The sequence below is a fragment of the Acinonyx jubatus genome, chromosome C1, assembly GCF_027475565.1.
Source record: "Acinonyx jubatus isolate Ajub_Pintada_27869175 chromosome C1, VMU_Ajub_asm_v1.0, whole genome shotgun sequence".
Lineage (NCBI taxonomy): Eukaryota > Metazoa > Chordata > Mammalia > Carnivora > Felidae > Acinonyx > Acinonyx jubatus.
Window position 1 is genome coordinate 156857507 of NC_069381.1, and position 26827 is coordinate 156884333.

General features: G+C 40.1%; 1 protein-coding gene and 1 long non-coding RNA gene across 7 annotated transcripts in view; one reads left to right on the plus strand and one right to left on the minus strand.

The window, feature by feature from the left end:
• Positions 1-669: 669 nt before the first annotated feature.
• On the minus strand, positions 670-26526 carry LOC113595315 (uncharacterized). Its single transcript, XR_008295427.1, has 3 exons — positions 25600-26526; positions 11973-12120; positions 670-1064 (listed from the first exon to the last, which is right to left on the minus strand). It is a non-coding gene; the product is annotated as an uncharacterized LOC113595315 (long non-coding RNA).
• The window catches only part of ERICH2 (glutamate rich 2), a 45211-nt gene continuing 44350 nt past the window's right edge, over positions 25967-26827 (plus strand). For 3 of the 6 annotated variants that reach the window (XR_008295425.1, XR_008295426.1, XM_053215265.1), the window contains exon 1: positions 25999-26794. Coding sequence is in view for 3 of the 6 variants with exons in the window: in XM_053215265.1 (XP_053071240.1) it covers positions 26229-26794 (566 nt within the window). In the remaining 3 variants the exon portion in view is untranslated. Of the gene's footprint in view, positions 26795-26827 lie in introns of all 6 variants that reach the window. The other 3 variants (XM_053215264.1, XM_053215266.1, XM_053215267.1) reach the window with 3 other exon arrangements.

The following is a 26827-nucleotide window of genomic DNA, read 5'->3' on the forward strand; positions in this document are numbered from 1 at the left end:
AGCCCACCCCTCTTTCTCCGTGAAGTCTTTCTTACTCAAGGTACTTCTCAAGGCTATAACTCAAACCAGAATATTATTTTGTAAAATCTCTTTGAAAAACAGTTCATTTCTAACGTTCAAAATGTTAGAAAGCTGGGAATTGTCAGTACCAGGGAAGGTTGTAACATAAGTGAGAATATTCCATAATTGTTCCCAGTGAATGGGTGTCTCTCTGTGCCTAAGTCTAAGCGATGCAAGCATCACTGATCTGAGATACTTTAGGAAGACCCTAGTGATGACAATAAGAAGCTAGCATCATGCTGACTCTGACATATTCCCAAGGAGTTCCCCAGAACCCTGAATGATCAAGGGAGGTGTCTATGACCAGGTATATCTACCCAGCCAGAATTTATAGAAATGGAATTGAACATGTTGAGTTGGAGGAGACTTTTAAAATCATCCAATCTGATCTTCTGATTTAACAGGAGAAAACTAAGGGTGTCCTTGATCAACAAAACAGTCATTATCCGTGACATTAAATATTAAGAACACGCAATAAAGATACAGCAGCTTAGAAAAAGCAAGGGACAGCTGAGGATCACAAAGAGTGGAAGAAGACTCAGGGAGGTAGCATCAAGAGAACCTTTGGCCCCAAGCAGGCAAAAGACTGGTTCTTAACTTTTTGTGTGCATGAAAATTACCTGGGATGCTGTAATTAAAAGCAAACTCCCAGGGCTACATTCCTAGACCTTCTGATTCATTAGGTCTAGGGGTGAGGCCCCGGAAGCTTCATATAACCATCACCCCAGGGACTCTATAAGATAGGTGGTTAGAAGGCCACCATTAAAGAAGTACTTCCTGACCCCCAAAAACCCTCTAATGGGTGGGGAGAGTTCTGAGCATTTTGACAATGGCAAGCAATCAGGTAATAAATCCATACCTAATCTTACTTTTTAAAAAAGTCAATAGCTCATGTGCTTGGTCCTGAGACACATTTCAGAATCTTGAAGAGCGGAGGTGGCTTACAAGTTTTACCTTATTTACCCAGGTCTTTGCCAAATGCTGTGGGAGTCAGGATCCTTTCCCTGTCATTAAATAAACAAATAAATAAGTAAGTAAGTAAATAAATAAATAAATAAAAGTAAACTCTACCCACAGTGTTGGGTTCAAACTCACAACCCTGAGATCAACAGTCACATGCTGTACTGACTGAGCCAGCCAGGTGCTCCTTTCCTTGTCACTAAATTGTCACATGGAGACACTAAATTGTTACATGGGTTTGGTAAATTCTCAGCTAACGTTAGATTCTGAACTGAAGTCAGGAAAATTGAAGTAAACAGGTATGTTCTAAATCTCTCATTCTGGGCTCATATCTTTTGGTGAAAATTCAGAATCAATGAGTTATTGAGTTTTATAACTGAAATGATTTCAAGAGTTCACCAACTAAAAGCTTATCATTGTACAGATGAGGCAACAAGGCCATCAAAGGAAGAGAAATGTCCCTAGCCATAGAGCCCACAGCTCAGAGCTCCCTGACATGCCTCATGTCTATATTCTCATTGGTCTCATGGCCTATAATGATTTACAACTAGGTTGTCTTGTATATAAGGTTAGAGAATTTTTCTACTACAATGTCTATAGACTAACCTCAGTTTCTTGGTACATGGGTCTTTCCAACATGGCCACTTACTTCATCAAAACATGTAACTGAGAAGGCGGTAGAGTTGCCAGCAAGATGAAAGTACATCTTTTATAATTTACTCATGGAAGTGACAGCCTGTCAACATTCTATTCACTTGAAGAATGTCACTCAAGAGTAGGGGATTAAACAAAGCTTTAAATACCAGGAGGCATGAATGATTGGCAGGGGGTGGGGGGACATTTTAGAGAATGTCTGTCATGACCTGTGACAAAGCTTAACAAAAAGAATAATAATAATGAAGTCACATATATAGACATAAAGACTTGGACAAATTATTTCATCAGCATTTCCTTTCTTCCTTTTAGTAACAGTAATCCCCAAGTTGTTTCTGTTTTTGTTTTAAAGATTTATTCTCTTTTCAGTGTAGGTGCAGTGGGGTGGTACAGAGTGCAGAGATTTTGGATGAGGCTTTGTGATTTTGTTTTAAGTAAGTTCTACTCCCTACATGGAGCTCAAACTCACAACCCCAAGATCAAGAGTCACATGTTCTACCAACTGAGCTAGCCAGGTGCCCCAGCAATCCCCAAGTTTTAAAGGAGGCATATGGCTGTCCATGTAGAGACTACATTTCCTAGCCACCTTTGTAGTCAGGTATGGCCATTTGACTAAGTTCCCATCAATAGGATGTGAGCCTAAGTGATGTATGCCACTCCTGGGTAACATCCTTAAAGTTGCATGTGTTCCCTTCCACTTTTCCTCCTTTCTGAGACAAGAATTCAGCCGTGGTAGTAGACATGCAGTTCAATCATGTGGATGAGGGTAACACCCTGGAAGATGGTAAAAGAGAAAGAAAGAAAGAAAAAAAGAAAGAAAGAAAGAAAGAAAGAAAGAAAGAAAGAAAGAAAGAAGAAAGGAAGAAAGAAAGAAAGAAAGAAGAAAGAAAGAAAGAAAGAAAGAAAAGAAGAAGAAAGGAAGAAAGAAAGAAAGAAGAAGAAAGAAAGAAAAGAAGGAAGAAAGAAAGAAAGAAAGAAAGAAAGAAAGAAAGAAAGAAAGAAAAGGAAGGGAAGAAGAAAGAAAGAAAGAAAAGAAAAGGAAGGAAGGAAGGAAGGAAGGAAGGAAGGAAGAAAGAAAGAAAGAAAGAAAAAAGAGAAAGAAAGAAAGAAGAAAGAAAGAAAGAGAAAGAAAGAAAAGGAAGGGAAGAAGAAAGAAAGAAAGAAAGAAAGAAAGAAAGAAAGAAAGAAAGAAAGAAAGAAAAGAAGAAGAAAGGAAGAAAGAAAGAAAGAAAAGGAAGGGAAGAAGAAAGAAAGAAAGGGAAGGGAAGAAGAGAAAGAAAGAAAGAAAGAAAGAAAGAAAGAAAGAAAGAAAGAAAAGAAAGGGAAGAAGAAAGAAAGAAAGAAAGAAAGAAAGAAAGAAAGAAAGAAAAGAAAAAAGAAAGAAAGAAGAAAGAAAGAAAAAAGAAAGAGAAAGAAAGAAGAAAGAAAGAAAAAAGAAAGAGAAAGAGAAAGAAAGAAAAAAGAAAGAAAGAAAGAAAGAGAAAGAGAAAGAAAGAAAAGGAAGGGAAGAAGAAAGAAAGAAAGAAAGAAAGAAAGAAAGAAAGAGAAAGAAAGAAAGAAAGAAAGAAAGAAAGAAAGAAAGAAAGAAAAGGAAGGGAAGGAAAAAAGAAAGAAAGAGAAAGAAAGAAAGAACAAAAGAGAAAGAAAGAAAAGGAAGGGAAGAAGAAAGAAAGAAAGAAAGAGAAAGAAAGAAAGGGAAGAGAAGAAGAAAGAAAGAAAGAATGAAAGAAAGAAAGAAAAGAAAGAAAGGGAAGGGAAGAAGAAAAAGAAAGAAAGAAAGAAGAAAGAAAGAGAGAAAGAAAAAGAGAAAGAAAAAAAGAGAGGAAAGGAAGGAAGGAAGGAAGGAAGGAAGGAAGGAAGGAAGGAAGGAAGGAAGGAAGAGAAAGGCAGAGGAACCAGCGTCTCAGGACCATCACTTGAAACAGAGCAGCTCAACTTTCCTGGGCTGCCTGCCAGCTGGACTTTTATAGAAGAGGAAAGTAACTCATCTTGTTTAAGGCATTGTTATTTGGTGTCTGTTACAGTAACTAAACCATTATCCTAACTGGTAGATCGCAAAATGCTTCTAGAGGCAGTTTTTAGCTGTGCTCTTGCTGAGTCTTCCTGTGGCAGCTGTGAATTACATCCCTTTAAGAGATGTCACATGGTGTCACCTTTCCAGCTCCTCCTAGTCTGTATCTGTTGGAGTCCTTAAAATGAGTTCTCAACCCAGAAAGCATACCCTCTTAGGATGCTGCTATGGAAAACTCCATCACTGCTTTCCAGCTTTGCCCATGCTCAGGGATCTAGGGGACTTCATTCATTCAGTTATTCCTTTATTTCACTGTACTATTTATATGAAACTATTCTTTGGTCTACTTCTTGAATCCTGTAAGTAACGTTCATTTTTCCATTTCAAAACAGAAGATGAAGTTCATCTTTTTTATTTATTTTTTTTAATGTTTATTTCTGAGACAGAGGAGACAGAGCATGAGTGGGGGAGGGGCAGAGAGAGAGGGAGACACAGAATCAGAAGCAGGCTCCAGGCTCTGAGCTGTCGGCACAGAGCCTGACGTGGGGCTCAAACCCACAAACCGTGAGATCATGACCTGAGCCGAAGTAGGTCGCTCAACTGACTGAGCCACCTAGGCTCCCCAAGTTCATCTTTTTAACTGCTTAATGGTATTCTGTTGTCCGTATTTATACTAATCTATTTGGTTGAGAGATTGATGGACATGGGGCCCAGGAATGGGCATTTTTTTTCATTTTTTAAGTAAGTTTTTACTTTTAATTTCAGTACAGTTAACATACAGTGTTATGTTAGTTTCAGGTGTACCATACCGTGATTCAACAATTCTATACATTAAGAACCCATGTTGGAGCATTTCAAGGTGAAGTTTTATGATGTCTGCAACTTAATTTCAAATGTTTCTACAAAAAAAAATACATCTAGACTATATCTACACCTTATCTATCAAAAGAGAAAATAAAGCAAATGTAGCACAAAGTGAAAAAGCATTGAATCTAGGTAAAATGTATACATGTGTTCGTTGTTATAATCTTCCAATTTTTCTTCTTTTTCATCATAAGTGTACTTTTTAATCCATAATATTCCATTGGATATAATATATCACATCTTCTTTATTCATTCACTATCAATGGACACTTGGACTGCCTCCATAATATGGCTATTGTAAATATTGCTGCAGCAAACCTAGGGGTGCATGTATCCCTTTGAATTAGTGTTTTTGTGTTTTTGGGGTAAATACCCAGTGGTGAGACTGCTGGATCACAGGATAGTTCTATTTTTAACGTTTAAAAAAATTATTTAAGGTTTTTTATTTATTTGTCTTGAGAGAGAGAGAGCATGCACGCAGGGGAGGGGCAGAGAGAGAAAGGGAAAAAGAGAATCCCAAGCAGGCTCCACGCTGTCGGCACACAGCCCAATGCAGGGCTCAGTCTCACGACTCTGAGATCATGACCTGAGCCAAAATCAAGAATCAGTGGCTTAACCTACTGAGCCACCCAGATGAGCCTATTTTTAACTTTTTGAGGAACCTCCATACTGTCTTCCACAGTGGCTGCACCAGTTTTCATTCCCACCAACAGTGCAGGAAGATTCCTTTTTCTCTACATCCTTGCCAACACTTATTGTTCCTTGTGTTTTTTATTTTAGCCATTCTGACAGGTGTGAAGTGATATTCCATTATAGTTTTAATTTGTATTGCCCTGATGATGAGTGACATTGAACATCTTCTCATGTGTCTGTTGGCCATCTGGATGTCTTCTTTGGAGAAATGTCTGTTCATGTCTTCTGACCATTTTTAATTGCATTATTTGGGGGGGGGGGGTTGGGGTGTTCAGCTATACAAGTTCTTCATATATTTTGGATATCAACCCTTTATTGGATATATCATTTGCAAATACTTTTCCCATTCCATAGGTTGTCTTTTAGTTTTGTTGGTTGCTTCCTTTGTTGTGCAGAGGAAAATACGTGTACACATTTTTATGTAGTCCCAATAGTCTATTTTTGCTTTTGTTTCCCTTGCTTGAGGAGATGTATCTAGAAAAATGTTGCTACAGCTTATGTTAGAGAAATTACTGCCTGTGTTCTCTTCTAGGATTTTTATGGTTTCAGGTCTCACATATAGGTCCTTAACCCGTTTTGACTTTGTTTTTGTGTGTGGTGTAAGAAAGTGGTCCAGTTTCATTCTTTTGCATGTAGCTGTCCAATTTTCCTAACACCGTTTGTGAAGAAACTTTCCCATTGCATATTCTTGCCTCATGAATGGGAATTTTATGAAAATGTATTAATGTACTTATTTTTCTGGAGAGTGGATCCAAAATTTAGTCAAATTCTGAACGGATTCATAATCCAAAAGCAGGTCTGTGACCTAAATGGACCAATCCTTGACTTAATCATGTGATTTCACCTTTTTTGTGCTCCAGGTGCTCTGTCTATGCATTCAACTAAATCACTCCACCCTCTTTCCTAGAAATGTGAAAGCTGTCTAGAAAAAACACAGACAAAAACAGAAACATAGAACCAAAATGAACAGTATTATTAGGTTTAAATTTGATGGTTCCATTTTACCTCCAGCTCTTCAGTGGAGAAGACTAATTCTCAGTGTCTACATTACATTTGAGTTTAGTTAAACAATCCCCAAATACCTTCCCATTGGGCTTTCAAAACCTGAGTTTCTGTACTATATCTTCATAAGGTCTATTTCTTTTCCTCTGTAGAATGTGTCCTTATTATATTTTCTTCCCTTTGCATCTATTCTAAAGCACCAGTTTTGAGAAGATACATAGGCTCCATTAAACACTTGAAGAACACCCTATATGTTTGCTTTCATCCCTACAATTTAATGCCATGAACTAGATAGTCTAAAATTGTGATTCGAGGGATGCCTGACTGGCTCAGTTGGAGGAGCATGTGAGCTTGATCTCAGGGTTGTGGGTTTGAGCCCCCCCCCCCAAAAAAAAGCTTAAAAAGTATATAATAAAATTGTCATTCAAAGCATGTTCTTTGAATACCAGTGATTTTAATATTGAACTACCATGATAAGAACTTTAAGGGGAAAAATACAACTGCCTATTTTGATTTTGAGGGATCTCAGTTCTGAGATACACACAGAAGTGCAAAGACCATAGATGATTATAGGCAAATTACTTTTAGACTATGAAACAGAAATGGAATACCCTATCTACAAGGAGAATCCTGACTCCCCTCAGTCACCAGGGGTTCTCAGGAATTACATTTGGAAAATTAGGGATTCCAAATGTAATTCCTGAGAACCCCTGGTGACTGAGGGGAGTCAGGATTCTCCTTGTAGATAGGGTATTCCATTTCTGTTTCATATCCTGAGCTCTTTTGATAACCATCAGCCAACTGAATGATCCTTTCAGTTTCTGTTATGAGTCTGTATCCCATGAACTACAAGCATAATCTATGCTTCTCAGAGCCATTGGTTGATACACAAGGTTTTGTTCATACATGGTGTTGATAAAAGAAAATTAGAAGACAACAGTGGAGTGGAAGAAGCCATAGGAAGGAGAGAGAGACCAAGGAAGACTGAGAAAGGAAGAAACAAGTTGGCCGGTCTAGTAACATGATCCACACTTACTCTTTAGATACACCCCATGAGGAGCTTAGAGGCTTACCCAAAGTCAGGGCTCTATCCCTCAAGAGAGCTAGAACTTTGGTGAAGACTCTATCTCTGGCAGAATAGTTGGTACTGTTCCAGTTCACAGAAAACTACACTGTGCGGTGGACACATCTGTACTGTAATGGAAGAGGAGTTCAGGCTCTTGTCTGCTATTAACTAATAGGACGACCTTAGGCAAGCCATGTAGTTCTAGGAGAGTCAGGGTTTTTTTTTTTTATCTGAAAACTGAGGCAGTAGGACTCGGTGACTCTCTTAAGGTCCTTTCCTGCTTGAAAATGGCACGATTCTTAGGATCACTTGTATGTATAGCCAGGTGTTCAGGTTTATCTATTGCGAAATGGAACCACCCAACACTTAATTGCCATAAAGTAGCAAGCGTTGTATTATGCTCACACATTCCGTGGGACAGGACAGTGGGGGTGGCTTGTGTCCCACAGTGTCTGGAGTCTCAATTGGGAATGACTTAGTTAAGGGTGACTCAAAGGCACTGGAATCATCTGGAGGCTGCCCCACTGACACATCTGATGCCTGAGCTAGAATAACGAAGTCTGAGCTCAGTAGAGTCTGACAAGCAGAGTGCCTATTTGTGGCCTCCCCACATGACTTGGGCTTCACAAAACATGGCAAATGGGTTCCCAGAGGGAGTGTCTTGAGACTGAGCATCCCGACAGTGAGCACTGCAAAACAGGCAGAAGCTACATGGTCTTTTCAGACCTAGCCATAGAAGTCACTTAGTAACACTTCTACTATATATATATATATATATATATATATATATATATATATAGTAGTATATAGTATATATATATATATACACACACACACTATATATATACTATATACTATAGTATACTATATACTATATATAATAATATAATATACTACTATGTTAATATATATAAATATATAATATATATAATTATATATATAATAAACAAATCAGTAAGGCTAGCCTGGATTCAAGGAAAGGGGAAGGAGACTGCAGATCTTTCTGCAGGGTTAGCAAGTTCATACTGTGAAAGGGCTGTCATTGCTACCATCTTTGGAAAGACAAGTGGTGTCTTACAATCCTTAAAAGCCCAATTATCTGTCTGGAATAGTTCATAGGCACCATCTTAAATCTTTCTGAGATCTTAAGAAGGTATTTAAAGTCACATCATTGGTCTCGTTTTTACTCTGGGACTGTGTCTTCCTGATAGCACCCTGGATTTGACCTTTGCACTGAGGACCTTTCTTACTTTGAGAATGCTTTATGCCCTGGAAGACTGGTTTGAGCCCTCTAATACTTCCTCTAAATTTTGCTGGAAAATTGAACAGATTCTTTCTCTTCAATCATATTTTATCATCAGTAACTAAAAGAAACCAGTGGGCACGTTCAGTTTCCCGCCAGGAAATCTCCTTAGCCAGATCCACTAGTTCATTCAGTGTACTTTCTATTTTTCATGTTACTGCAGGTGACGGCGTTGCTAAACCTTTCATGACCACGTATCAAGGTCACCTTTTTCCACCTTCCAACTATAATTTCCTCCTTGTCCCTCTAGCCTTCACTGACAGCCTACTCAAGGTCCATCCACATTTCACTAACAAACGTCCTAAGGCCATTTGACCTTGAGAGATTAAACACATAGTTAATGGCCAGATAGTATATAGATATGGAACTCTGACTCACCATCTTCTTATGGCTAAGAAACCAAGCCATAATCTATAGTAACCAGCCCAGGAAGCCAGCCTACTATAAATCAGACTCACAGGAAGTCAGAATGCTAATCACTAGCAAAATTCCAGGAACGCAGACAATAACCCCTATAACAATCGGCCTAAAGTGACCAGGACTTGATTAGTAACTGATGACTCCCTTAATTTTTGTCACTGTTTCCAACTTAAGACCAACCAGAAGAAGCTGGATGTGTACCCTAACTAATCACCCAGGACGATGCCCTGCTTCTAGTTAGCCCACCTACAGCACCCCACACCACCAGTCTCTAATCAGAACAATGTCCTCCCTTTCTTCAACTGAAAGTATCCCACACCTCTTCCTGCCTTTGACTTTCTGCCAAAATGCAAGTGATGGTGAAGTTCTAAATAAGAGCTTTTGCCTCTTCTCATCTAGTTGGTCTTACTTTATTTCCACAAGCTTCCTCCTACTGCTCAGTAAAAAGCCAATGGCTTATGCTTTTGTTTTTTGTTTTTTGTTTGTTTGTTTGTTTGTTTGCTTGTTATGAAAGATTCTCTCTTCCAGGTACCAAATTCTGTTCTGGTTATCTATTACTGCATAAAACCACCCCAAAACTTAGTGGCATAAAATAACCCCCCCCCAAAACTTAGTAGAATGAAACAAGTCACTTAGGCTCACAGAGCCTGTGGGTCAGGAACTCATCCAGGACAAATAAGAATGGCTTATCTATGCTCCACAATGTCTGGGCCCTCATGTGGGAAAACTTGCATGGCTGGGGGCAGTAATGATCTGGAGGCTGCCTCATTCACCTGTTCGACACCTGGGCTGAGGCAACTAGAAGCCCAGGCTCCACTGGGGCTGGTGACCACTGGCTTTAGCTCTTGCCAGCATGGGAGCTGGGCTCTGTGATGGAGTGTCCTAAGAGATGCAACCAGACATCTCTTAGGAGAGAGAAAGGCAGAAGCTTCACAGCCTTTCCTGACATAGCCTTGGAAGTCACCTTTGTTGGTTTAGCAAAGCAAATCACCAAAGCTAACCTCAATTCAAAGGGAGGGAATTAGATTCACCTCTTATTATTATTATATTATTATTGAGTTTATATATTTATTTTGAGAGAGAGAGAGAGAGAGAGTGTGGGAGGGGCAGAGAGAGAGAGAGAGACAGAGAAAGAGAATCTCAAGCAGCCTCCATGCTGTAAGTGCAGAGGCTGACGTGGGGCACAAACTCATCATCTGCGAGATCAAGACCTGAGTCGAAACCAAGAATTGGACGCTTAACCGACTGAGACACCCAGGCGCCTCTAGACTCACCTCTTAATGGGAGAGTGACAAAGTCCCTCTGCACAATTACACACGGGATGGGAGATGCTGTTGCAGCCGTTTTTGGTAACTATGATTTGCCACTACAGATCACCCTCTTCCTGACACCTGTCTACTCATTCATTCCTACTACGTATTTTTACCCTACTTCCTCTCAAAAAGAATTTGAGACACCCAGCCACATTTAGAAGATAGATTGGTGGGCGTGGAAACAGAACAAATGAAATTGGTTGAGCTCAGGTGATAATCTCATACAGGTATTCATTTATTCATTCCATAAGTATTTTTTAAGCGTTAACAGTGGCTTGCACACTGTGATCACCTCAGATGTGAGGTGAGCAAAATTAACACAGGCCTTGTTCTCATGAAGCCTAAGCCCCACTGGAGAGGCGGACATTTAAAAATAATCCCACAAATACGTAACTACAAGTGCTATAATCTTATGAGCGTTACACAGCAATGGTCCCAGAGCTAACTAACGAGTGTGCAACAGAGAAGTCTGGTTTAGTCCAAGGCATCAGAGATTTCCCTGAAAAAGGTGACAGTTAGGCTAATAACTCAAAGATGACCAAAAAGGCAGGTAACTAAACCAGGAGGTTGCCAGATATGTTACATGAGCCACTGGTAGCACAGAGATGTATTCTTATTGTCATTATTATGCATTTATTTCACAGTTTTGTGCAATTTGTGACAAGTGATATTGCCACAAACCAATATGATATTGGTTTTCCATATTTGTTAGCACATAAGGTTTTCCTGTAAAAATAAATAGTTTTAAGTTTAACAAAGTTGTCAGTTTAAAGAACAATGGTAAGTTAAATAATAGGGTAGGCATTACACAAGAAAGATAAATATCATGTAGGTGATGTGTGGATACCTGAAGCTTAGAATGCACTAGACTTGCTATGTTGGGGGATCAGGTAGGGAGGGGAGTCATAGGCAGTAAAGGGAGCATCCTGGTACAAAAACCCTGAGGTGGAAAGGGTGGGGGTGGGGGTCCAAGAAACAGAAAAGTAGCCAACACAACTTGAGCAGAAAGCAAGAGGGAATAGTTTGTAGTGAGCTAAGGGAAGCCAGCAGGGCCCTGGTGTTCAGGGACTTCAGTTCAGAACTGAAGTCACCAAAAATAAAAATGAGCAATTGTACTTTTTTCCCTTAAATATTGTACCTGCAGCAGGTGAATACAAAATCAGTGGTATTTGAGTAGTATCCTTATAACAGAACAAATTTATACTATCTAGATAGCAACGATATTGACTTACAGAGTCTGAGAGCTAATATTCCAGTTGGGAATGGTGTTGTTTCACATGTTTTAATTATCCTAATAGCAGTGGGACATCACTGAAGAATTTGGGAAAGGAGAGCGATAAAATCTAGTTTTCAAGGTCTTAAAAAAGGGAATTTTTATCAATATAATTCATGCATTTGCAAAAATTGTACAGAAGAGCTAATAGTAATAATAAACAATATTTTTGCTCTCCAACCCCTTTCCCACCCCCAGAAGCAACCACTTTAACTCTCTTCTGTTGTTATTCTTCTGACAGTTTTCTTATCTTTATATATGAATATATGCTTGTATCTCTATTTCTTGATTTATTGAGTTGGGGACAGCATACTCAACAATAACATGTGCTTGCTTAGATTTCTTGGGCTCACCTTTCTCCCAGGCTCACAGCTTGTCCTGCCCAGGCCATCCCAGCAGTGGCAACTAAGTCTGAGCTTCTGGTTCTACCACAGGAGGTCTTCAGGCCACATGCCCAGATCTGGCTTCCCCAGTGGGACCAAGGAGGTTCAGTGACACAACCTGCATGGGGATGAGGGTAGTTAACTCTCCAGGCAGCACATTATGACCAATGGAAGACAGAAAACAAAGGCAGATTGCAGATATATTTTCTCTTCTTTTCTCCCTCTGATGGATTGTTCCAGGCAAAATATTTCCACACATTCTGTCCAAAGAGGCCCTTTGTGACTGAGTGGTCACCTGCTGAGGAACCAGCTATGTTTATTCGTGGTACTTCATGAAGCAATAGCCAGTGCAGTAAAGCAACATCTCTTATCTGCTGCCAGTCCTTTCCTGATTCTTCCATTTCCCTAAGTCTTGCAGAGCTGGGATGACACATCCTAATAAAGCATTAGCCTTTAAGCTTTGCCTCAGGCTGTTTTCTAGGAAAATTAGGCTAAGACAGATATTGCCAATCTTATCTATTGATTTACAGCTATGACTTAACACCATCACTCACATCTTTCTCCCATGTTCCTATAGTTAACTCATTCTTAGTTCTATTAGCTATGCTTGTAACTTTCAGCTTTGTGCTTATAACTTTACTTCTTTTTGCAACCACCTGAGATAGGATCTCTCGTCTCGCATTTTGCAGAATGAAGACACTGGTATCCCTTTCCTTCTTTTACTTCTCTCTCCCTTTCACTCCAAACCTCTGCATCATACTTTCACACGCTTAAGGTTGATAGCATTTGCATCCTCTTCTCTAATCATGATTGTCCTGTTATTTCCCTAAGTGCTGATTCTAAATTTGAAGTGCAATATACAGTGCCTATGCTATGATGACTGTCTGTTGAACAATAAATGTTTGCTGAGAGTTTGCTGTGTTTCAGGCACTGTTCTGTGGGCTCTAGGGATAAAACAATGAATAAAACAGACAAACCCTTGCCCTTGCAGAGCTCAAATTTCAGTGCAGAGACAAAGAATAAGATAAATATGTAAAATATATTGTTGGTGGCTAAGTACTAGGAAGAAAATAAAGCAAGGAAAAATAGGAAGAGTCAGGCTAAGTGGCTGAAATTTTAGGTAGGCTGGGCAGGGAAGGCTGCACTCAGAAGGTAACCTTATGGAAGTGAGGGAGAAAGATAAATGGCCATCTTGGCAAAGGGAACAGCATTTGAAGCAAAAGGACTAGCAAGTACAAGAGCCCTAAGGCAAGAGTGTGCTTATCTTGCAGGAATGACAGCAAAGAAGCTCATGTGGCTGGATTGATCAAGGGGGAAATGTACAGGGGACTAAGGAAAGAGAAGAAATAGGGAGCAGATTGTGTAGGGCCATGTAAGTCCTAGTGAGGATGCTGGCTTTTGTTGTAGGAGAGATGGGACACCTTGAGAGGGTTTTGAGCAGCGGAGTGACAGGATTACTCTTGATATTGTGTTGAGAAGAGACTGAATGGGGGCAAGGGATGAAGCAGGAAATCTAGCTAGGAGAAGATTGAAATAATCTACGAAAGTGATGATGGTGGCTTGAAGTAGAGTGTGGTAGCAGTGAAAAGGATGAGAAGTGGTCAGAATCTCGATATATGTTGAAGGTAGAACCAACATAATTGGTGAATGGTTGGATATGGGAGAAAAAAAATGGAGTGAAGAATGACCATATGGTTTTTGACCTGAGCAACCACAAGAGTGGTCTTGTCTCCTCACGAGATGAGGAAGACAATGAGAAGAGCAGGCTTTGAGGGAAAAGACCAGGGACCCAACCTTAGCTGGGTTGGGTTGCTGTTTTAGTTGTCTATTACTGCATAGCAAATCACCACAAAACTGCCATGGCTTATGGCTTCCATGGGTCAAGATTCAGAGAGAGCTCAGCAGATTTCTCATCGAAACTATCCTGGTTTTATCACTGAAAGTCCTAAAACCCACTGGTTCCTGGGGCACCCCTCCCAAATTGTGAGCTCCGGTGATGGGTGCAGGCTTTGCAGCCAAAGAAATTGGAACTGAAGGCAGCGCTGTTTTTAGTGCCAAATGAACATGGCATAAACTATCTGCCTGTAGCTGTTGCTATCACTGATTTTTCTCTTGACCACTAATGCTGGCAACCATGATTTTTAGTTCACAATAATGGATCACCTGTTGTTATGTCCTTTCGAGTGGTAAAAGTTAAGTGTACAACTCAAGTGCTTTGTGATCATGGTATTAACAGTCCATGTTTGACTTGGCCTGTGGATTAACTGTTGCGCTTTGTATTAAGATTATTTTGGCCACCTTGGATAATCAGGATAGATCCCCACCCAAAATTTGGTTTAAATGTTGAGATTGATGCACACACCAAGAGGCTATGGAAAAGTTAATTTATTTATATCATTGAAGCATCTGGGAAGAGCAGGGCGGACATCTCCAGCCAGCCCGGGTGCTTTGAGAGAGCAGGGAAAGGAGACAGATGGGCTTGGAGTTTCTATTGCGGTGAGGGAGTGTGGGTGGGATGAGGGTTCCCAGTGTGGGTACAGGTTATGTGGTTTGAACCTCCCAGTAGCACCAAAAGAGAGAACAGGCTTTCGTGGCAGCTTGCCCAGATGTAGGGCAGGGTGGGGATACAGAAGGGATGAGGCTACAAAAATGGAGTCAGCCTCCTACTACAGAGATAGCGCTAGGTTAATTTTTAAAACTGTGAATAGTGTGACAGTGTTTTCTAAAAGTTCAGATCATGAAAACGGGAACACCTGAAATATCACAAGCATGGTCGAGATATCACTGAAAGGGAGGTTAACTGTGTGATTTTACGACGGAAGGAAAGACACACACAACTGGACTAGGGCAGTAAATAGCCTGAACAGAGCATGCTGTACAATATGCAGAAAATAATCTTAGGTTGGGTGAGACTGAGGAGGAGACTGTGAAAACACATGCGGGGACTGCATCTCACAAGTCTGGTATTAGACAAGGAAACACTGAATTAATCAAATGTTTGTCCCCCAAAGGTACCAATGTTCAGCTGAAAACAGTGACCACAGAATTAGTTTGGGCATACCACATGAATGAACACACATTATTTGATCATCCCCCTTCTGGCTCTGTGGACCTGAGTAAAGTTATATTTACTGATTCATGGGCTGGAACTAAAATGTCCTCTGGGGCAATCTGAGAACAGATCTGTTGGCCTCTGTATTGGGTTGCCAGGGCTAGACAGTACCACAAATCAGGTGGCATAAAACAACAAACAAATTGTAGCCCCTCACGGTTCTGGGGACTAGATGTCTGAAATGAAGGTGTCAGCAGGGCCGGGCTCCCTCTGAGGCTCTAAGAGGAATCTGTTTGGTGCCTGTCTCCCAGTTTCTGGTGGCTCTGCCAATCCTTGGCCTTCCTTGGCTTGTAGCTCCGTTGTTCCAGTTTCTGCCTTCATCTTCCCATGGCCATTCCCCTCCCCACCACCCACCTACCACACCCCCCCACCGTGTCCAAATTTCCCTCTTCTTAAAGGACATGGGCCCATGCTAATCCAATATGACCTCATCCTGACTTGATTACATCTGCAAAGACCCTATTCTCAAATAAGGTCACATTCACAGGTTTCAGATGGACTTGAGTTTTGCGGGGGACACTATTCAACCCAGAATGACCCCTTACACTGTAGAGCTCATTCTGTCAGATCTTACCCATGAATGTACTTTCCTTAATATGTTAAGTAATGCATTGAATTACAGCAACAACAACAAAAAAATGTTTACCCCCTCTTAGGTATTGTACTTATTTTATTTTATTTATTTGAATGTTTATTTAATTTTGAAAGAGAGAGAGAGAGAGCTCCTGCACAAGTGGGGGAGGAGCAGAGAGAGGGGGACAGAGGATCCAAAGCAGCTCTCTGCACCCAGTGGGCCACCCAGGTTCCCCCCACCACCGTCTTAGGTATTTTAATGTGAAAAATGGAGTCTCAAAGCATTTTCTTGGTTTCTATGAAGATTTTAAGAAAAGTGTAGAAACTGAGAGCAAACTGAGGGTTGATGGGGGGTGGGAGGGAGGGGAGGGCGGGTGATGGGTATTGAGGAGGGCACCTTTTGGGATGAGCACTGGGTGTTGTATGGAAACCAATTTGACAATAAATTTCATATATTAAAAAAAATAAAATAAAATAAAATAAAATAAAAAAAGAAAAGTGTAGAAAACAGAAAACAAAAGATTGTTGATACCTTGTTCAAATAAAAACTAGACCTTGCTCATCTATCTGCATATTCAGCAGAGAGTGCAAATGTAAATCCTGGCAAATTCTATTCAGTCTATAAACTTCTCTAATGTAGACTTAATAATGGCAGAGCTGCAAGTCAATGTGAATTTACATTTGACTGTATTCAGTTTTACCACTACATAAAAGACCCCCCCCCCCCCCCCCCCCCCCCGCCCATGTCTTAAAGGCTGCAGGCAGTTCAGAGAAATGTTATTGGCAAAGGAAACAAAGATTTAAAACAACATACTTATGGGACACCTGGGTGGCTCAGTCAGTTAAGTTTCTGACTTCCACTTAGGTCATGATCTCATGGTTTGTGGGTTCGAGCCCTGCTTTGGGGCTGCAGGCTAACAGCTCAGAGCCTGGAGCTTGCTTCAGATTCTGTGTCTCCCTCTCTGTTTCTGCTCCTCTCCTGATTGCTCTCTGTCTCTCTCTCTTGCTCAAAAATAAACATTAAAAAAAGTAAAATAAAATAGCCTACTTATATCAGAAGACAGAAAAAAAATCATTGTTATTTTTTATTAAATATAAGTAACATTTGTTTCATGCTACTGTATTTATGTTATCTTTTTAACCCACCTTAAGAATACATAGTAAAACAGCCTATAAAATTTAAATTTCCAATATAAAGTTTAAAAAGAGATCAAATAAATTGCTATATCCAGGACAAGAAGTAAACTATTAAAATGTTATGTTTTTCTCACACATATTATTTAATTAGTCCTACTATTAATTACTTCTAAATGCCATTGTTAACTAGTCCTATTATTATTTATTTATGTATTTATTGTAGTATTTATGTTTATGAGCATATATTGATCTCTAGCATTCTGCTTTTGAGAGTCGTTTGATAAAGATTTCAAATAAAAATTAGAAAGAACTTCATTAGCTTCTTTAGACCTCATAATCACATTTTCTGTTTATTTAATGAAATTGAAATCTGTAGCCCGCTGAAAACAAAACGAATCTGAAGCTAGTAACCATTATTTTAAAAAGGTGGTAGACAATATTTAACATTTTATAAGATGAGGATTAATTGTAACTGAAATAAATATTTCATCATATGATTTAATAAAGTGGGTACTAACTACGTTAATAATGTACACCCTAATCTGAAAGAAATCACATGAAAGCTTTATCTGTAGCTTTTATCTAATGTGTCTTTTAAAACTCAGGAGTCCCAGAAATCCTGCCAGTCACACCAAAAAGAATCTATGCGATTAATTTACAGTGATCTGCTGTTCAAAATCCTTTCTAGCTAATGACGTGGCCCTAAGGATGAATATTAGGAATAGCTAAAAAGATTTGCCAGTGTTTAAATATATTTAAAAAGCCACTTTTAGTGTTTATTGTTTTTCACCGATCTTTGCTCCCGTGGACTCTCCCCACAAGAATGCTCTGTGTTCCTGACAGCCTGGGAATGGAGGAATCCAGGTCTTTCCACAAAGACTGTCTCCATCACTCTCACAACCCTACTCTACAATGTCTCACAACTGAAAACATTTCAACATTTCAAGATACGCTATTTCCAACGCTGCTCCGCTTTAACTGAAATACACATAGAACAGAGAAAGACGGGAAATCTAAACTGTTGATGTTGTCTGGATCCATCACGAAAATGAATCGCCCTTTGGCTTAACCCGGAGTATTTACACCACAGGGCCACCTCTGAGCTTTGAGATGGGTGAGAGGTATGCCTTTCTTTTGTAAAGTGAGGGGAAAAGCAGAAACAGAAAAGAGTCCATGCAGATGTTGAGGATCCTGTAGCTGATTTCCTTAAACTATTTTCTTCTTGGAAAGCAACTGCAGTTTGAAGACCACTGGTGTAGGAGAGGGAGAGCAGATGGACTAAGGACATGTGGCAGGATGGCAGGGCAGCACTGAGGACCCCCTGGAGGTTAACCGTAATGAATTTAAAATGAAATTAGTCATGTGTTTTCCATTAGCTGCAGTCTGTTGGACTGATACAGGCATGAAGAAGGCAGAGAACTGGATTTAACTGGGGTTGTAGATTTAACCAAGCAAGTAGTCTTGAGAATCTAAAGATGTGATACAGTGACCAACAGGACAAAAAAACAAAACAAAACAAAACAAAAAAACCAACCAGGAGGCCAGGAGGGAAGAAAGAAAGAAAGAGAAAAGTAATCACAGTGCACTACTAGATTCTGCAAGAATACATTTTTATATAGACTTTAGCTCCTGACACATCATACTCTCTAAGACCAACCAGTCTATATGATGTCACCTCTCCACCCCCATCCTCTTTGCTGTGGATTTAGACCTTTTTTATTCTTATTTTATCTTAGTAAGGGTCCTGAGGGAAAGAGGTAGGTGATAAACATATGATGTGCATAGTTTGTCATTTTGAAAAAAAGTTCTCAAATTACATTTTAATTTTTTTAAATTATATTTATTTTTGAGAGAGTGAGACAGAGCGTGAGCAGGGGAGGGGCAGAGGGAGAAGGAGACACAGAATCCAAAGCAGGCTCCAGGCTCTGAGCAAGCATTCAGCACAGAGCCCGACGTGGGTCTCAAACCCACGAACCGTGAGATCATGACCTGAGCCGAAGTCGGACACTTAACCGACTGAGCCACCCGGGTGCCCCTCAAATTACATTTTAAAAGATCACTCTGGCTCTTAGAGAATGGATTTGGTGGAGACAAGAATGAATGTACTAACCGCAGGGCAATGTTGCAGTAATCCAAGGGTGACGGTAGCTTGGTCCAAAGTGGTAGAAGGTGGAAATGGAAAGAAGGACATGGTGTGGAGAGTTGTTCAGGATGGAAAATTGACATGACTGGGTTATGGAATGGAAATGAGGAATAAAAAAAGAGGAATTTGCCCAGGCTTCTTGCTAATGGCTATACTCACTACTAAGATAGGGAACACTGGGAGAGGGCATTTTTGGTAGAAGACTATTTCTGTAGTTTTAAAGCTACTGAGCTCGAAGTATCACTGATATATCCAAATGAAGATGTCAAAGAGGCACATGCTGTATGAGTTTCGAGGTGATGTCTGAGAAGGAGACATATATTAGGGAGTATGATGGTATATCAAAGGACAACAAGGTAAATGAATGGATAAAATCTGTTAGGAAGTGAACACAGAATAAGAAGGGACGGGGGTTGTAGGATACTATAAAAAATGGCCATATGCTCCTCTCATCCTGGTTTGCATGATTCATTGCAAAGTGATTTTGTCTCCCATTTACTTTGACCAATAGAATATAGTGAAAACAGTGTGGGAATCTGAGCTAAGATATCAAGAGGCTTGCAGCTTCTGCTCTTGACTTTGAGACTACCACGTAAGAAGCCCAGACTAGCCTTCTTGAGGATAACGGACAATGAGAGGGAAGTCCAGCCAAAAGCCATCACTAACCACCGTACATGTGAATAAGGTCATTTTGGATTATCCAGTCCCCAGTTTTACCATTAGATGACCATAGCTGCATGAGCACCCATAGGTAAGAGAAGCAGATGGGTTGAAGGTCATGATCACTTAGCCAAGCCAAACCCAACTTGCTGACCCACAGAATCATGAACAAATAAAATATTTGCTATGATTTTGGGGTTTTTTTGGATTTTTAATTTTTTTTAATGTTTATTTATTTTTGAGAGAGACACACACACACATTGTGAGCTGGGGAGGGGCAGAGAAAGAAGGAGACACAGAATTTGAAGCAGGCTCCAGGCTCTGAGCTGTCAGCACACGGGGTTTGAACCCACGAACCACGAGATCATGACCTGAGCTAAAGTTGGATGCGTAACTGACTGAGTCAACCAGGCCCCCCATTTTTTTTGATATTTAAAAAAATATTTTCTATTTTTAAGCCGCTAAGTTCTCAGATGGTTTGCTGTGCAGCAATTGACCACTGATGCAGGAGCCTAGTGGTGGAGAAATTCCAATATTTAAATATTGGACAAAGAAACAGAAGATGGTTTCCTGACCCCCCAAAAAAGTGAAAGAGAGAAGGGGAGAAAATCAGAAAGGTATAGTGTCACAGCAACAAGCAATAGACCCACAGAAATCAAGGAGTGTTTCATGAATGAGGGAATGCCAACAGTATCAAATATGGCTGAAAGTTCAAATCAGATGAGGTGAAATGCCTGTTGGATTTAATGACATCAAGGTCGTGAAAACTCAGTGTGACATTTGGGGCAGAGGGAAAATTGGTAAGTTCAGTTTTAGACAGGTAGAGTTTGAGGTGCATAAGGGATGTCTCAGTACGTGGCTGGATGATATGTCCAGCACATAGTTACATGATCTGAGCTTGGAGCTCACTGGAAGGTTTAGGGCTAGTCAGCATGTAGATGATACAGCCAGAAGCATAAACGACATCCACAGGGAGGCTGTGCAGTATGGCATGGGGAGGGGATCTTGGGGAACACTAAGATTGTAGAGGGTACACACAGGCAGAAACACCACAAAGAGAGGCCCATGAATTAGCAGAACTGGGAAGAAAAGGTGTGTGAAAGCTAAAAGAATAGTATTTCAAAAAGGGGTGAGAAGTAACTGTGTCGGATGCAGCAGAGAGCTCTAGTAAGACAAGACCCAGGAAGGCACCCCATTGACCCTGACACCATTTGCCAGAGCATTTTCAACAGGGTGGTAAGGCCAGCATTTAGAGCAAAGACTGAACATTAAAATATGGGTATTGATATGTAAAGAGAATCCCAGCAGAGAGAAGGGAGAAAGAGAACACTTTAAATGTCAACTGTTTGGGGTTTTGATTTGGTTTTGTTTTGTTTTAGGCTGTTTGACTTGAGCTTGTTTCTTAATCAAGGGGGAAATGTAGTTTAAAAAACAACAACAATGGGAGCGTCTAGGTGGTTCTGTCGGTTAAGCGACTGACTTGAGCTCAGGTTATGATCTCTTGGTTCATGAGTTCAAGCCCTGCATTGGACTCTGCACTGACAGAGTCAGTGGAATTCTCTTTTGGAGAATTCTCTTTTGGAATTCTCTTTTCCTCCCTCTCTCCCTGCCTCTCCCCCACTCACACACTCTCTCTCAGAATAAACTTTAAAAAAGAATAAAAACAACAATGAAAGGTTATACTCTAAAGGGATTTTTTTCCCCAACATTTGCTTTTCTAGCTTTCATGAAAAATCCTATATGTATTTAGTTTTTACAATACCGCCCTTCATTTTAATATACAGTTGGTTAAAATTCCCACATTTGTTTTTTCCATTACAGTTTTTATATGGGCTGATTCCGGATTAAATTGCAGAGAGATAAGGGGCTCCTGGCTGATTTAGATGGTGGAGCATACAACTCTTGACCTCAGGGCTGTGAGTTCAAGCTCCACATTTGGCATGGATCCTATTTAAAAAAAAAAAAAGTTGAGGTGGGGCAGGCGATTTTTCTCACTTGGAGTTATTTTCAAATCACAGAGGAAGTATCTAGTGATCCAAGAGTTCCCAAATGGCGCTAAGAAAAGAAGTGAAATTCCTTTGTCAAATACTTTGAGAAAAGCTGTACATTTAAAATCTCCCTCTGAGAGACTGACAAACCACATTAGCATATTAAAGCCCCAAGGTGTCCTACATTAAGCAAAACAAACAAACAAGCAAACAAAAAACAAAAAAACCTATCTAACAGTTTAACAAATTAATTTCCCCCAAGGAAATTCTTTTTATTCTGTATGTTATTAACATGGCAGAAGAATTTCTTCTTAGCACCTCTCGCCTTAGAACACCTTGCCAGAACAAACTGATTCTATGTTCTGTGTATTTCTGTTAGATTCTACAATAGAGAAGTTCTTCTCCATCTTATCTCTATATTTAAGGAGTCATGTTACCTTAGGGACTTGGAAGAGTCCCTAGACTATCTACAGTGAAGAATCGTGGTGACACCACCAACTACCTTGGGGACCCCTTTATAACACCATGGGGGAGAGAATTAACAAAAGATAGGACAGAGGATAAAGATGGTTGAGGATAGGTCAGCAAGAGACAATGCCTTTAATTGACATTAATGAAATGTCCTGCTCTGTAAAAGGACTGGTAATTTATTAGAAATCTTTCTAGAAGGATATGATTGAGGACAGGATCAAAGTGCCTTTTTACATGTCTGGAGGAAGCAATCAACTAAACTACAATCGCTTTAAATTAAGACATACAGTTGGAGATGGTAACATATTTTCAGGTTCTGATGAAATAATCATGACATAATCCTCACAGACATGGGTGATCTAATCATGGATTGAAAGGGAAAAATTGTCGAGAACAGATGTGTCAGGGTGGCAGTGTGCAAGATCCAGCATCACTCAGAGCAGAGCAGAAAGCAATGGGATTCCAGTGTGAACCCTGATGAGGTCTAGCCTGACCGGCAACCAACCTTCCCCTGCCCATCTTTTAAAGTGGTTATTGGGGCACCTGGGCGGCTCAGTCAGTTAAGTGTCCAACTCTTGGTTTCTGCTCATGTCATGAGTTCGAGCTCTTTGCAGAGCCTGCTTGGGACTCTCTATCTTTCCTTCTCTCTCTGCCCCTCCTGCTCTCTTTCTCAAAATAAATAAACTTTAAAAAAAGTGATTAAGTACAACCAACTTTTTTTTAAATTGCTCTTTCATGTATATACATACTAGTATTTAAATTCATCCACACATCAAGAATCGGAAGACAATCATCATTTACATGAGGCCTAAAATAATGTTTTGGCTCCAGGCTCCCTCTGCTGTCTCTGCAATAACAGACAAACATTTTATGGCACTCTCCTGACTAGATTCCAGTATTTATAAAAGTCAAATAAACACAATTCTTGTGCAATAATAAAGGATATCCTCAGTATGATAACCAGGAAGCTCAATATTTGGAGAAAGCTGAACAAATTATAAACTAGTTAATGAAATATTACATAGATGGAACCAATGGCCATATGAAGGTCATTATTTGATCGTTTTTAATCCACAAATTGTCACTTCATGTGGTTCAACCTTATATATGAACATTTAATTGTCAGAGAACAGTAAGGGATGTGTATGTGTGTGTTTATGTGTGTGTGTATGTGTATGTGTGTTGGGGAGTGGTTATTGCTTTTAATCCGTATTATGAAATGCCCTAAATACACTGGTTAATTTACGTGATGCTTCTTGACCAAAATTAACTATAGGATGTGTTGGGTCTAGTGTCTTATATTACAGTATAGTACATTCTATAACTTGGGTTTAGAAGAAAGAAATCTCCCTTCAGGTTAAAAAGCGTGAAGATACAAAATGTTTCACACAGGAAAGTAAATGAAAGAAATGTAGAAAAGCCTTATGTTTACAAGAGGAAAGCTGGAAATAAAATAGTTAACAGGTTAACTGTGAAGGGAGGAAGTAGGGCAATTTGCATATACTTCAAACAATCTCACCCTATTGTGAAAACCTGCAAATCCTGGAAAGAATTAGAGGTAAAAGCCAAAGTCAATACACTTCAAATACCCTTGATGTTTCACACTCACTAAGGAGAAAGCATCTCCTGGGTAAGTTCACACTTTGCACAAAATAAATATTAATTCTGTTGTTGGTAATTTTCCAAAAAGTTAATATTTTACAGTTCAGAATTTTATTTCTTAAGTCTGCCTTTGAAGCTGGGAAAATGCTTTTTGAAGTTCTGTTTTCATCGTCCTAGGAATTTAGTCTAAGAATGAAAGATGCTATCAAAGATTTACTTACAAAGATGTTCATCAAAACCTTATTTTCATAATTACTGCCCACTACTTTAGTTTTACGGTTGGATAGTGCCTAATATACAGTAAGCACTCAATAAATGTTCTTGAAAGAAAGAATTACAGGAGAAAAGTTGGAAATTTCCATATTGGAGACTGATTGACTAAATTATGAATAAATTGTGGTTTATACATATTATATAACATTATATGGCCATTAACAATGTTTTGAAGACTTTTTAAAGACATTGGGGAAGTGTTAAGACACTGGAGAGAATGTTAAGCAAAAAGAGATGCTAACGATGTATACAACATTTAATACAAACTTTATAAATATATGCACATGAAAAGACTAGAAGGAAAAAAGAAGTTACTGACTGAAATGGTTTTTATTTTTTCTTTGTGTTTCTCTGTATGTTGCAAATTTTCTATCATGAACACGTATTACTTTTTCGTAATCAAAAAAACACCAAATGTTAAACATTTTTATGATGTTCTGCTAGCATTCAGATCTGTATTAAAAATTTATCCATTAAAAACCATGGAGTTTAATAAGAGATAGTTGTTGTGGGGTAATTCAGTATCTGTATGAGTACTTGGCTTTGCCCCTTCACTTTGTTAGAACAAATCCTCACTACATAGATACTTTGGGTAATTTATTCAGTGACCTAAATTCAGGAGCCAGAACTAAATTGTGCTCTACTTTTGAGTATTACACCAATAATAACTTTTGCACAAAGGTTATAAAGGGAGGTGAATTACTTCTAAAGTTGCTCAAAGATGAAATGTGATATTTTTTTCATCAGAGAGAAATAAGATAACTATCATTGGTTCAAACAGGCACTTTACCTAAATGATCTTTAATCATTTCACAGCTATCCTGGAAATAGGTACTTTTATTCATATATATAATATTATAGTAGAAGTAATAATAGCTAAGAGTTACTGATCAATTGTCACGTGCCAGACTGTATCAGGGACTTTTCTCTCATTTCATATTCTGAGCTACCAGGGCAAGTAGTGTTATTATCCCCATATTGCACTTGAAGACCTTCAGGCTGAAGGTGGAAGCCAGAGCTGTCTAACCACTCCCCCAAGGTCATTAAACCATTTTTGCCCCTTCTTTCGGGAAGAATACATATTGAAAACACTGCATTCTACAAATGGACTTGAGCTCTTCTGTTGAGGGAAAGAGGGGTAGGAAGAGGAAGTTTAATTAGTTAAATTTGAGGTTTCCTTACATTTCTTTGGAGTGGGATAATGGAAATAGCCAATCAGATGTTACTTTTTTATCAATACTAAACAAATTCATCAAAACTAATGTTTCAAAGGCATCGAACAATAAAACGAATTTCCCTTTGTCTTGATTGAATGAAAAGTCTTCAAATTTAAGACATCAGCTATGTAACGGTGTTTCTAGAATAGTGGCGATAGTGGTTTTCTATGTCCGGATCAAACTGGGTATGCATTTGTCTGGGACTCATTGAGTTTTTTATTAAAAACAAACAAACAAACAAACAAACAACTTACATTCTGACTTTTTTCCTTTGCCTCCTCCCCTCCATCTAGGAATCCAAGGATATTGAATGTGGACAGATGATTAGGATAACTTAAAGATAACCAAATCTCTATATATTCTTGGTTCCTGAAATGGTCCGCTCAACTGGTTCTATTATGATATTGATGATAAAATTTACCGCTTTTAAAGCATCTTCTACATGTTAGAGTAGTATATACTTTGTTATTTGAAGCACAGTATCATCTACCAAAGTACACATTCCCAAGAAGGCACCTAACCCCAGAAGTTAAATAGGGATTATACTCCATATATTGTGGCTACTTAGTGAAATTCGAATCCAGATTTGATTCCAAAAAAAACGGTCATCCTTCAAAACCTGTCGCATAGCAACAAATCGATCCTAGAGACTTCCCGATCCCAAATGGAGGAAAGCAACCAATTCCTTCCTGGAAGCCAAGCTTGAGGCACAATTAGAATTTTCTAATAGAAATGCTCCCCCACCCCCTTTTGTGACCAAAGCAGTTATTTAAGCCGTAAAACCTCCCATTGGCCAAGCTCAATTTCACATCCCAGGACGTGGCCTCCGCTGGTGTGAGAAGAGGGTCTCTGTTCTAATCACTCGAATCTGATTTCTGGGGAATCAAGACCCCCAGGAAACTCATTTTCTTGGGCGACCTCAGGTTGGAGACCAAATCCTGCAGGCGACATTTGCTCATCCACATCTGGAGATAACCCTTTCTCCCAACTCAAGACTTCTTTTATCCCCACCCCCACTTTTCCCTCTCCCCGCCAAGAATAGGTTCAGTTATGGACAACGACATTCCAATCTCGCTCCTTTCTTCACTTCTCAAAGTAACGAGTGCACGTCCGGACGTGTGTTCGAGATTGCATGCATCTTACTCGCAGCGCGACGCAACCGCTGGGCTCTCCTTAACCCGGGTTTCTCGCCCCGCCTCCTTTGTGATTCCCAGAGCCTGCTCCGCCCACGTCCCGCCCCCGCCCTGCCCCTCAGCCCCGCCCTATGTTCGCTCTGCCCCTCTACCAGGTCCTGGACTGGCTCAGCTTCCTCAGCCTGGCCTCGCAGGCCTGGCGGGGTCCCGTCCTGTCCCACCTTCCCCGGCCCGCTCCCTCCACAGCTCCCCGGGTGCGGCCCGCCTCCTTCCTGGCCCTCAGTGGCTCTCCCACCTCGTCCCGCCCTCGCCCCTCTCCTTCCGCTTCCCTGAGCCGCAACCAGGACTCCGGCCGCGCGGGGTCTCGTCTCCATGGCGACGTCGTGTGTACAGCTCCCAGCTCACAACACCGCGCGAACCCCGAGCTGGGCTGGCCTTCTGTATCCGCCCCGAGGAAGGGCGGTGTGAAGGAACCACGGGCAGGTAAGAGGCACCACGAGTGCCCTCTTCCCACCC